This window comes from Mandrillus leucophaeus, unplaced genomic scaffold (genome assembly GCF_000951045.1).
Source record: "Mandrillus leucophaeus isolate KB7577 unplaced genomic scaffold, Mleu.le_1.0 Scaffold49, whole genome shotgun sequence".
Classification (NCBI taxonomy): Eukaryota; Metazoa; Chordata; class Mammalia; order Primates; family Cercopithecidae; genus Mandrillus; species Mandrillus leucophaeus.
In genome coordinates this window covers 1,508,005-1,520,940 of record NW_012105253.1, presented here as the reverse complement: position 1 = coordinate 1,520,940, position 12,936 = coordinate 1,508,005, and the positions used below count along the sequence as shown (strand labels likewise).

Below are 12,936 nucleotides of genomic sequence, written 5' to 3'. Positions count from 1 at the left end.
CTGCAACCTCTGCCTCCAGGGTTCAAGTAATTCTCCTGCCTCAGCCTCCTGTGTAGCTGGGATTACAAGCACCTGCCACCATGCCTGGCTAATTTCTGTATTTTTCATAGCGATGGGGGGGTTTCACCATGTTGGCCAGGCTGGTCTTGAACTCCTGGGCTCAAGCAACCCACCCACCTCAGCCCCCCAAAGTGCTGGGATTACAGGTGTGAGCCACCATGTCCGGACCACCTAGCATTATTTCTATAGCCTACATAAATGTCAGGGACATCAGTCCTCCCCTTCTGAGGTTCAGGTAGGTGATCAGGCTCCCTGAAGAGGAGAAAGGTGATCACACTCATCCTCCAACCGCTAAGCTAATTCTGTTCTGTACAAATTTTTTTTTAACTTGAAAGTTTTAGTATCCTCATTTACACATTAACTTTGAGAGAAAGGAAACTGTGAAAGGTTAATGAATGATAACCACGTCCAAACAGGCTTCTCTCTAATTTAAACATGTTCAACATTCATTCCACATCCTGCCTGCATGTTTAATAAGTAAACATGTGAATCACATTGCATTGTGCTCAAAGTGGGTGACACAAAGGCGAGAGGTCTCTGCCTTTGGGGAGCCCACAGCCTGGGAAAGGGGTGTAACTTCCACTCAGCCTCACTTTACTTCCCAGGTCCTCAAATGATCATTTGGTATTTGGTACTTCTGAGTTTCAGAGATGCTAGAATGAGCTGGTTGTTCCAAAGAACTTTGCTGAAGGGCATTATAACCTATGCAATAGCCAAATTTCAGCAACCAATGCCAAACACTGTGATTCTGAGTCGTATTTTGAATGTTCTTCACGACTTCTCCATATTTTTGTAAATGAAATCCTAACTTAGAGCTCCTTCTGTTTGGACAATGCACAAGAATCTCAAAGCTGAACTCGTAATCCCATTGCTTCTCCCTGATGAGAACCAGCTCCTTGCCCAGTGTTGCCATCCAGAGGTTTAGGTCTTAAACCTGGAAATCAGACTCCCAGCATCCCTCCCACTTACTGCCTATGTCTAACTAGTTAACCCAAGTTTTACCTCCAAAGCATCTCTTGAACCCACCCACTTCTCTCAGTCCCTAAGGCAGCTACACCACAGGGTAACCATAAGACCTCACTGTTCCTCCCCATCGCCTCTCCCCACCTGCCCACTGGTGCCCACCCAGTCTCCAGGCTGCTGCTAGGATGGTCTCTTAAACATGCAAATCTTATTTTTTTTTTCTTTTTTCTGAGACGGAGTTTCACTTTTGTTGCCCAGGCTGGGGTGCAACAGCGTGATCTAGGCTTCCTGCAACCTCCGCCTGCTGGGTTCAGGCGATTCTCCTGCCTTAGCCTCCCAAGTAGCTGGGATTACAGGTGCCTGCCATCCATGCCCGGCTAAATTTTTGTATATTTACCCAAAACAAGGTTTCACCATGTAGGCCAGGCTGGTCTTGAACTCCTGGCCTCAGGTGATCCACCCCACTCAGACTCCCAAAATGTTGGGATTACAAGCGTGAGTCGCTGCGCCCAGCCTTAAACGTGCAAATCTGATCATCTCTCTCCCCTTCTTAAAAATGTTCCCGTTTTCCATTGCCCTTAGGTAATAGGCCCAAATCCATACTGTGTGTACAGGTCCAGAAGGCTTTCAGGCCTCACCCCAGACCCTTCCTGGCCCCTCGGGCCACACTCCTGCCTTGCAGTTCCTCTGACATGATGCAGTCTTTCAGGGCTTTCACCTATTAGTTCACTCAAACTGAACGCCCACTCCCCACCCTCCTGCTGGCCTGAGCGTCACTTCCTCTTGATCCCGTCTGTTTCCCTGATAGGCTACACATCCCTACTGAATGTTCCCATGGCACCAGGATTCCTCACAGCGCTGACAGCAGTTATGATCACACCAGCTGTGTCCTTCTAACTATTACTGGTTTGCAAATCCTGTGAAGACAGAGTCTCTGTTCATCTTGCTCATTATTACATTCCTATGTCTTAACACTCAATAGGTGTGTGGTAAATATTTGTTGGTTGAATAAATGAATGAATATTTTATTTTATTATTTATTTAGTTAGTTGTGTTCTGTTGCCAGGCTGGAGTGCAATGGTGCATCTCAGCTCACTGCAACCTCTGCCTTCCGGTTCAAGTGATTCTCCTGCCTCAGCCTCTCAAGTAGCTGGGACTACAAGCGCGCACCACCACACCTAGCTAATTTTTGTATTTTTAGTAGAGACGGGGTTTCACCATGTTGGTCAGGATGGTCTCCATCTCTTGACCTTGTCATCCGCTTGCCTCAGCCTCCCAAAGTGCTGAGATTACAGGCATGAGCTGAGATTACCGGCTGAGATTACCTCGCCGGGCCTATTTCATTTTTTGAGACGGAGTCTTGCTCTGTGCCCAGGCTAGAATGCAGTTGCACGATTTCGGCTCATTGCAACCTCTGCTTCCTGGATTCATGTGATTCTCCTGCCTCAGCCTTCCAAATAGCTGGAATTGCAGGTGTGTGCCACCATGCCTGGCTAATTTTTGTATTTTTAGTAGAGACAGGGTTTCCCCACATTGGCCAAGCTGGTCTCAAACTCCCGAGCTCAAGTGATCTGCCCACCTCGGCCTCCCAAAGTGCTGGGATTACAGGCGTGAGCCACCATGCCTGGCCCAGTGAATAAATATTTTAAAAGCTGGTTTTAAGTGCCACATTTACTGTTTATAATTTATCTCTACTTCAAGATTAAAAAAAAGCAGCTGTATTCTTGAGTTAATTTTTAGCAAATTGGTTTGAATCCATTTCCCCCAGGATTATTTTCATCTATGGATTAAAAAAGCTTGGCTACAGGTCAGGTGTGGTGGCTCACGCCTGTAATCCCAGCACTTTGGGAGGCTGAGGCAGGCGGATGACAAGGTCAAGAGATTGAGACCATCCTGACCATCATGGTGAAACCCCGTCTCTACTAAAAACACAAAAATTAGCTGGGCATGGTGGCACGCGCTTATAGTCCCAGCTACTTGAGAGGCCGAGGCAGGATAATCGCTTGAACCGGAAGGCAGAGGTTGTGGTGAGCTGAGATGCGCCATTGCACTCCAGCCTGGCGACAGAGCAGGTTTGAGTCTAGGAGTTCAAGACCAGCCTGCTGGGCAACATAGTAAAACCCTGCCTCTACGAAAGTACAAAAATTAGCTGGGTGTGGTGGCGTGTGCCTGTGGTCACAACTACTCCTGAGGCAGAGGTACGAGAATCGCTTGGCCCAGGAGGTGGAGGTTGCAGTGAGTCAATACTGAACCACTGCACTCCAGCCTGGGTGACAGAGCAAGACCCTGCTAAAAAAAAAAAAAAGCTTGGCTAGCCTGGCACCTAGCAACCATTTATTTATTTATTATTTAATTTTATTTTTTTTTGAGATGGAGTCTCATTTTGTCGCCCAGGCTGGAGTGCAGTGGCACGATCTCAGCTCACTGCAAGCTCCGCCTCCCGGGTTTGCACCATTCTCCTGCCTCAGCCTCCTGAGCAGCTGGGATTACAGGTGCGCGCCACCACGCCCAGCTAATTTTTGTATTTTTAGTAGAGACGGGGTTTCACGATGTTGGTCAGGCTGGTCTCGAACTCCTGACCTCGTGATCCACCCACCTCGGCCTTCCAAAGTGCTGGGATTACAGGCGTGAGCCACCACGCCCAGCCCCCTAGCAACCATTTAAAACATCATCCAGCTGGGTTGGAAACCAAGGATGCGCTGACTTCCATCATACTCCTCCAGCTGCCAGAGTCCTTCTGCCTGTCTATCCTGAGTGGCCACAGGCAGCTCTTCCCCATGGCTCACCATACCCCAGGAAGGACATTCCTACCCCCAGGTGCTCAGGGCAGGCGGCTGGGCAGGAGGAGGCTTCTGTTAGCTCTCAGCTTGCATTCAGTTATCAGGTAGCTCCTCCACTGTATACTAGGACCACTCACACGGTTTCTGCTTTTCTCTATCCTGGATCCAAACCCTAAATGTCAGAAGGAAAAACTATTTCTGTCCCCCATTGTGGCTAATATCCAACAATTTGCACTTTTCAGTGAGAAATGACATGAAAATCACCCTCGTAATGGACAACAGCAACCTTGGAAGAGCAAGCACCATCTCTCTGTTTTCCAGTGCAGCTTCTATTGAAATAAACGGCTTTACTAAACCAAGTTTCTCAGAAGCTTCCAGAGTAGCTTTTGCTCTAAACATCAACTAAATCGAACAATGTCCTCCTTTGAAGACTTGAAACATTCAGTTTTTAGACGTGGTAATTCCGAGTTGTCTCAGGGACGCCTTGCTGACTGAGACGGACCACCGCTCGGCCGGTAAGTTAATTTTAACTGTTAAACCGGTGAGAGCCGAGGGCTGCTGCCCAGCCAGAGAGCTGTGGGGAATCCGTATCGGTCCCATAGAAGATGGAAATTATGGAATCAATAACAGCACAGTGTGATCTGGCAGCCATATAATGACCGAGGTTTCGTGTCCTCAAGAAGTTCTGAAAGTCTTACACCAAAGCCCCAAGGAAAGGCCAAATCCATATGGTGCCAAAACAATCAGCTGAAAAGTTGAAATTTTGGTCAATGCAGTTATTTGGTTTCATAAAGATCTACAAGCTGTCACATGACCAAGTTAAACAAAAATTTAAAAATCTGAATTCCAGTTAAGACATTTTGAGTATGTAGATACATGTGATTTCAGGATGCTGCTCACACTTAAAAAGTAGGAACTTTTCTTCTTATACGTTGGCCTTAAGGCATTCTTGCCAGAGCTATTAAATGTATGCCATAAAACACATAGAACCAAGTTAATGTTGCTGTAGGAACCTTATCTTTGGAATTTCCTGACATTTGAGGGTTTCTCATTTTCCATTTGAGGATTGAAGGCCTGAGTCCTTGCATTTAATTTCCTGGGGTTTTAGAAGAATGAAGAAAGAAGAGAGAAGACAGCAAATAGAGAGGGAGAGAGGAAAGGAGGGAAAAGGGAAGGAAAGAGAAGAGGAGAAAAGAAAAAAGAAGAGAGAGAAATGGGAAGAGAAAAAGAAAAATACGCTTTCTTAAACCGAGGCTCTGAAGCCACAGGTTTTACTCTTAAGGAGGTGAACTAATGGGCCTGTGAAAATAAGCTGAGTACATTCTCTAAGGCACACACAGCCTGGCCATGAAATTCTAAACCCTCATAACCTCTAAATCCTTAATCATTTCTTTCTTCAACTTTGGTTTGGCTTTCCTCCCTGAGAGGGGGTGGTGCGTCTGCCAAATTCGTGGTATAGGCCTTTTTGTTTTTAAGAGATAGGACCACAGTAAAGAGCATACTTTATTTTTTTAAGAGTAGAAAGTGAACATCTTGCCCTAATCACCTCCATTGTACTATTTTAAACAAAATGAAAAACCCAAAGCCAAAATTGTTAAAACACAGCTGATGCAACCATATTCAAACTGGCCAAGAAAAATTTCATCTTTGGACTGAAATAAGTAACTTTAGCTGGTTATAAAGAAAATGCTGGAAGACTGAAAAGCACAGATGGTAGTTAAGAGAGAAAAGATAATGGGAATAACTGTTCCCCAGGTTGACTCGCCTGCCCAGTGATGACACAGATGAAGGATTCCAGTTTCCCAGAACCAACCTGTCCCTGGGGCTGTGGGGCCTCCTTGGAGGAACAGCCAGAAGGGGCGTGGAAGGGCTGCTGTGGGAAGCACTGGGCAGGAGCAGCGAAGTCATGGGAGTGCTCGGGGACCCGGGCTTTGGCAGTGGCTGGAGAAAGGATTTATTATTGGAGATGGATTCAGATTTTCTCAGAACATAAAGAAGGAAGCATCTAAGTTCTTCTCCAGACCTCACATAACACTGACACTCAAACCTAGTAAAGGTAGTGCAATCATCCTATATGTATTCTGTACAAAAAAAGATAGTGCAATAAAACCCAAGTATAGACCAGTCCAATTTATTTACTGATCCAAAAATCTTAAAATATTAGCAAATAAAATTCAGTAGTACATTAAAAGAATAATAAACCACGCCCGAATGGGAGTTCATCCCCCACATTTAAGGATGGGTTAGTATTAAGATATAAATTCACTATGAAAGGATCAGAGCAGAAGAATCATATGATCATCAAGAGTTTCTGAAAAGTACTTTAACAAAAATCTAATCTCTAATCCTAATTTTTAAAACTCTAAGTTAAAAAATACATATAAAAGGACACTAACTTGATAATGTAAAAACATATCTCAAATAAGAGTGCCTGCGAGTGAAACTCTAGATGCATTACCATTAAAGTTAGGGGTGAAGTAGGGCTGCACACTGCTTTCAGCACTATGATTTAACACTGTTCGGAATTCTCAGCCAGTGCAATTTGGTAAGAAAATTAGGTATAAATTAAAAAGAAAAAGGTAAAATGATGATTCTTTTAGACAATATGGTTATATTCATAGAAAGCCCAAGAGAATCAACTGACAGACTATTAGAAATGATAAGAAATTTAAGACGTCTTAAAATATATATACACACACACACACACAAAATAAGTAGTTTTCTTAAATACAAAGACCATATGAGAAAAAAGACTACATTAACCATTGCATTAAAAAGAGAAAAGACTTAGAAATAAACGTAGCAAATACACAGCATGCCAAATAATTACATATTAATAACAAAAACTCCCACATATTTTGTGTATGTGAAATTTGATAGTAATATTTAGAACATTCAGAAAAATACAGGCAGAAACACTCAAGACATTTTTGGAAAAGGTGAATAATAAGTAAATAAACAAATAAGAGGTTTATAATTACTAAAAAGGAGAGAGACAAAACGATTATTATTTTTTGCATATGAAATGATGTTATATATAGGAAATCCAAGAGGATCAACTAATTATTAGCAACATTAATAAATTTCTATAAGCCCTGCTAGATATTAAAATACATTATGGGCTGGGCATGGGGTTCATGCCTGTAATCCCAGCACTTTGGGAGTCCAAGGCAGGAGATCACGTGAGGTCAGGGGTTCAAGACCAGCCTGGCCAACATGGTGAAACCCTGCCTCTACTAAAAATACAAAAAATTAGCCAGGCGTGGTGGTGTGCCCCTGTAATCTCAGCTACTTGGGAGGCTGAGGTGGGAGAATTGCTGGAACCCGGGAAGCAGAGGATGCAGTGAGCTGATATTGTGCCACCACACTCCAGCCTGGGTGATACAGCGAGACTCTATCTCAAAATAATAATAATTATAATAATAACAACAATAATAATAATAATACATTATGAATTTAAAATAAATAGTTTGGTACTGAAAAAGATATAGCCTGATTAATTAAACAGAATGGAGCCATAGAAAAATAAAACACTTAACACATATTGAAGAGGCTCTGTACTAAGTTTATGTTTACACATGTTAACTCATTCAATCTTCACAACAACTCTGTGAAGTGGTTACTATAATATAATTATCACCATTTTACAGGTAGGTAAAATGAGGCCAACACAAATTTAGTGGCTTGTCCAATGTCCCACAGCTAGTAAGTAGCAAAACTAGTAATACTATATGCTCCTTATCACAGCATTATTTGTAAACTGGGAATAACTTATATATATTTACACATATATATTTACACATATATATACACATATATATGTAAATAAATTCTAGAATATGCAAGTTTTTTTCCCCCTTGAAGAGAACATAAGAAATTATGCTATTTACAGCCAAAAGAATCATCCTACATGACAGACCATGTTGAGTGGGGGGTGACAGGATTTAATTTATAGTTTATATTTTTAGAAGACTCCTCTGGCTGCTGAGGGAGGAATGTTCTGGGGGTGGGAGGTGAATCTAAGATGATTAAGATGGTAGCAGTGGAGGAGATATAGGCAGATTTGGGATAAATTAGGAGGGGGTATATGAAAAAGATAGGAATTGAAGATGACTTTTTAGGTTTGTGGCCTAAGCAGTTAAACAAAGGGTGAAGCCATTTAGTAGGATGACAATTATTGTAAGAGGAGGTGGTTACTGGCAGCCCGGATGGAGAATTTAGGTTTGGACATGTTAAGTACGAATGACAAGACAACCAAATGAAGATCTGAGCAGGAGATGACTACACAAACCTTAAGCTGGGAGAGGGAGCTGGGGCTGAATGCCTCAATCTGGGAATCATAAACATGACATTGACATTGAAAGCCATGGGACTGGATGAGATCATTTAGGGAGTGAGTGTAGACGGAGAAGAAAAGTCTCAGGTCTGGCCCTGGGTTGAGGTGGCGATAGGTTCGGGGTGTGCTCTGATAGACAGAAGAAAAAAAGAATGGAACTCAGAGGAGTCAGAGAAACAGGACTTCCAGGGACGTGGGTGACCCAGAAGCCAAATGAAGGAAGTGTTTCAAGATGGAGCGAGTCAACAGGTGTTCCTCGAATACTGAGAAGGGCCAATTAAGAAAAGAACAAAGAACTGGCAATTGGATTTAGCAAGATGGAGGTTACTGGTGGCCTTGGGACAGGGTAGTTTCAGGAACAGGTTCCCAAAGCTCAATGGAGTGGGTCAGGAGAAAATAGGAGGTGAAATGATGAAAGGGAGTATGACAACTATCCTGAGGAGATTGCTCTAAAGCTGGTTTCTAGATTAGTGGCTATCAAACCAAGCAGCATGTTACAGAAATGGACTAGAGATTAAGTTGCAAAATAGAAAAATTGTTTTCGAAGCACAGATTTTATTTTTAAGCATTAACATGCTTTATTATTTAATGTGTTATTTTAACATTATAAAATATTCACAGTGCGTGCATCCATATGTATAAATGAGGAAACTGAGGCTTCGAGAGGTTAAACAACTTGTTTAAGCTCACATAGATAGACACTGATCGGGCCAGGGTAGACTCCAGGCAGTGTGTTTCTAAAGCCCATACCAAGAAAAATTCAAGCACTGGTAGTTAGCAGGGACTACTAGGTTGTAGACTGCCAGGGTTAACATGAGTCCTTCATTTAACTCTTGGTTACTGTCCCAATTTCAAGTCCTTATTACATCTAAAGGGTAATTTTTAAAAGCAAATACTCTTCTTTTTTGAGGACTGAGAACAAACACAAAATACATGCATCATGTACCAAGTTTCCAGGTTAATTAACAAAGTATCTTAAGCTGTGAACCATCTGGACTACAAGATCCATCAGTTTAATAAAACAAATAATTCAGCTGAGAACAGACAGTTACGATGGGACATAAACCACTGAGAGAGCCAGGTGGCAACGCTCTGCCCTGCCACACCGGCACCTACCTGTGGTCTGCACTGGATTTCTGTCTCCCAGTCCACAGTCTTCTGTTCACAGAGGACGGCGGGGGAGAGGAGGGCAGAGGCGGGGGAGGTAGCGAGGGCAGAGGAGGCAGGTTTCTTTTCTCTTTCCTGAAGCCGATGCCAGGCTTCCCATCTTTGTCCCCTTCTCCGGCATGTTTGAACGTTCTCCGGGGTTTTGGCAGAGGGTTGATGAAGGGCTTTGTGGGGGAACCCTCCGAGCCCCTGTACACGTTCTCAAGGCTCCGGTCCCAGGGCCTTCTGCACGAGCCTTTCCTGTCCTCCACAGCCTCCGAGGCTGGCTCCCTGCCTTCCAGGTCGGAGGGGTGGACCCTCTGGCTGACTTCCGAGCCACTCCCGCCTCCCAGGTTCTCAGGAAGGGTGGGCCCCGCCTCTGCCTTTTCAGGTGGGCAGTGTGGGGAGTAACAAGTTCCTGGCAGCTGAGGATCCAGCCCTGCCGACCCATCCTTCAAAGCCTGCTCGAGTTTCTTGACCTGCTTCAGCACAGAGAGGTGATCGTTCTGAAAGCGTAGCTTGCCAAGTCTTGGCTCTCGGCCTCGGCTCCAGCTAGGATCCACTTCCCGGTCTGGCAGGCTTAGGTCTTGCCCCGGCTCTGGGTCCTGTCCCGCGACGTTCACTGCTCCTTTATTCCTCTGCTTCTCTGTGTTCTCTGTTCCTGGCCTCATTCCATTCTTAGCCTCTGTGACCTGAGTTCTCACCCCATCACTACTCCTCCTCTCCACCAGACAGGACGTCAGATAATCCCCCTGTGCATCTGCTCTCCTGCTGGGTGCAGGAGCGGGCACCTCTTTCTTCCCTTCCCATTCTGATATCTTGTCCTTTATGTTGAGGGACTTGTGCCGGGGTCCGGCTCTGGCAGGTGAGCAAGGGTTCTGAACGCCTCCCAGCTGCTTCTTCCCAGCCCTGCTGGCTTCCGCAGCTGGGTCACTGATGATCATATCCAAGCTGAACATATCCATTCTCGACTCTAGCGGGAGGTTGCGGAGCCCTTCCGGGGGGCTCCTTCTGAAGCCCGACTCCTGATCAGTCTCTAGGAAAGGAATGGAGGACTTAAGCGATACCTTCGAGGGTCTTTCTCAGTCCTTGGACCTTCCACCTTGACCCTGCACAAGAAAGACAAACACCAGGTGAGTGATTCTTATTGTTCTTGGCTGGTCACAGAGATTTGCTAGAACTTAGATATAAATGTTATATGAAAGTCACAAACCACAAACATTGAAATCCCTATTTAAAAAAAAAAAAAATCAGTTTGTGGGCAGGGTACGGTGGCTCGCGCCTGTAATCCCAGCACTTTGGGAGGCTGAAGTGGGAGGATCACTTGATGCCAGGAGTTCAAAACCAGCCTGGGCAACATAACAAGACACCCATCTCTACAAAAATGTTTTTTAAACCATCAATTTGTGTTTTTCTTGGGGAGACAGCATGGTAAAATGAAGGAGCAATCAGGTTTTGAGTCGAATAGGCTTGGGTTTAAAGCCTAATTCAGCCACGTGACCTTAGGCAAGTTGTTTAAGTCCTCTAAATTTCAGTTTCCACCTCTGTAAAATGAAGATAATAATAATATAGGCCAGGCATTGTGGCTTATGCCTGTAATCCCAGCACTTTGGGAGGCCCAGACAGGTGGATCACGAGGTCAGGAGTTTGAGACCAGCCTGGCTAACACGGTGAAACCCCATCTCTACTAAAAATACGAACATTAGCCGAGTGTGGTGGCAGGCCCTGTAATCCCAGCTACTCACTTAGAGATTGAGGCAGGAGAATTGCTGGAACCCGGGAGGCAGAGATTGCAGTAAACTGAGATTGTACCACTGCACTCCAGCCGGGGCGACAGAGCGAGACTGTCTCAAAAATAAAAATAAAAATAAAATAAGAGTAATTTCATGAGGTAAAAGATTACATATGCTGTTTTTCTTGCTTTTTGTATCCGCAGGCAGTTCTTTGCAATGACTATTTAAAAACTAAAACAACATCACACGTCATGAAGTTTGTGCTACCCCTGAACTTGACAAATTGTCTGATTCAAGTGGGCAAAGCCACAATGACTGGTGCATCTGAACAGAACCTCCTCGGGAATGGAGCCTCACTAGAGTGAGCTCTCCATGAGCCTTGCCACCAGAACAGGGATTGTTCTGTTATTTTGGCCTGTTGTGACCAACTCTGCACCCCTAGCACCCAAAACAATGCCCAGGAGAGTTGGTGGTCAATAAATATCTGGTGCATAAATGAATGCGTGAATAAAGAGGCAGATTCAGACTTCACACTTGGCCTAGAAATGCACCAATAGAGTAGCCACCAGCCACACGTGACTATTTAACCTTAAATCCAATGAAATTCAAGCTTCAGTTCCTCAGTTACACCTGCCACATGTCAAGGACTCAGAAGTGCCATGTGGCTGATGGCTACTGTACTGGATGGGGAAGAAGAATATTTCCATCACTGAAGAAAGTTCTGGTCTACAACGTATATGTAATGATATATGCTTCCAAATGTAATTTTAGGAGATTAGGTAATGCCATGAAGATATTAAAAATCATTTTGAAAGGAAAACATTTTTAGATTAGTCTAACAAAAATGAGAGTATTTGTGTTTTCCAACGCAAACATTCTTCCACCAGCAAAGACTGGGCACAGTGACTTTAGATGTGCCGACACTAGCTAACACCTCCTGGTGCCCATTTTCTGAATGTATAGATCTGACTGCATGGAAATTCTGAAACTCCAGTTAAGCTTCACCATGAGGGATGAGTAAGTAGCAATTTCATGCATCCTGTTACTATTCAGCTTTCTATTCCAAAGGTTGTTTGTGTAAAGATCTCTTCCTCAATGGAGACATTAGCACATAAATTGCGCCACAGTTCTTGGTTGCACGGCATAAATTAGAAACTTGTGAAAATGCAAACACATTTTTTGGCAAACACATTTTCCTATTTTAAATATGGCTATCAAGGCAGAATTCCTTATTTAAATAAACAATTAGGATTCAAAACAGTGTGTTTACAAAGAGAAAATATTTTAAAATTGTTCCGTCACCACTGGGGACATTAGCATGGATTCAGATTTTAGTCAGAATCAGTGTGTTATTTTCACTGAGGGTTCAAAAGGCAGAAGTGATAGTCCTTGCTCTCACGGTGCTAGAGGCAAGATGAAGAGAGAGACAGACACACACATTTAAAACACAACAATCCAGGTTAGTGCCTGCATGGGGATGACTGATGATCTACAACATGGTTATTAATGTCCTATGTGCTGTGAGGCACTATTGCCTAGTTAAATACACGGGCTTTGGAATTGAGGGACTTGAGTCTTGAATCCTAAGTTTTTCATCTTCCTTCTGCAGACTGAAACTTTATGAGTCAGAGGCCACGTTTATGTTGTTTATTGTGTCTGGTGCATAGCAACTAGTCAACAAATATTTATTCAATGAATGAATGAATTCATGAGTTAACATGTAATATGCCCAAAGTACAGCATGCATTCTAAATCTCGGTATTAACAAATGGAAACTATTATTATTGTAAGTATCATAGTTATTGTCGAAGAGCCCAAACACATGGAGTGACATCACAATCATGGAAACTCTGTCTGAAAACTCGAGAGGAACAAAGGATGGCTTGCTGCAAGCTCACACTGGATTTACAAAACTCAT

The 12,936-nt window shown here is 43.7% G+C and overlaps 1 protein-coding gene across 1 annotated transcript in view; it reads right to left on the bottom strand.

Annotated features, from left to right (window-relative positions):
• DENND2A (DENN/MADD domain containing 2A) overlaps nt 1-12,936 on the bottom strand; it is a 156,309-nt gene that overhangs the window by 111,143 nt on the left and 32,230 nt on the right. Inside the window, exon 3 of the mRNA XM_011995498.1 lies at nt 9,256-10,394. Coding sequence (XP_011850888.1) covers nt 9,256-10,250 — 995 coding nt within the window. The 5' untranslated portion in view covers nt 10,251-10,394. The remainder of the gene's footprint in view (nt 1-9,255; nt 10,395-12,936) is intronic.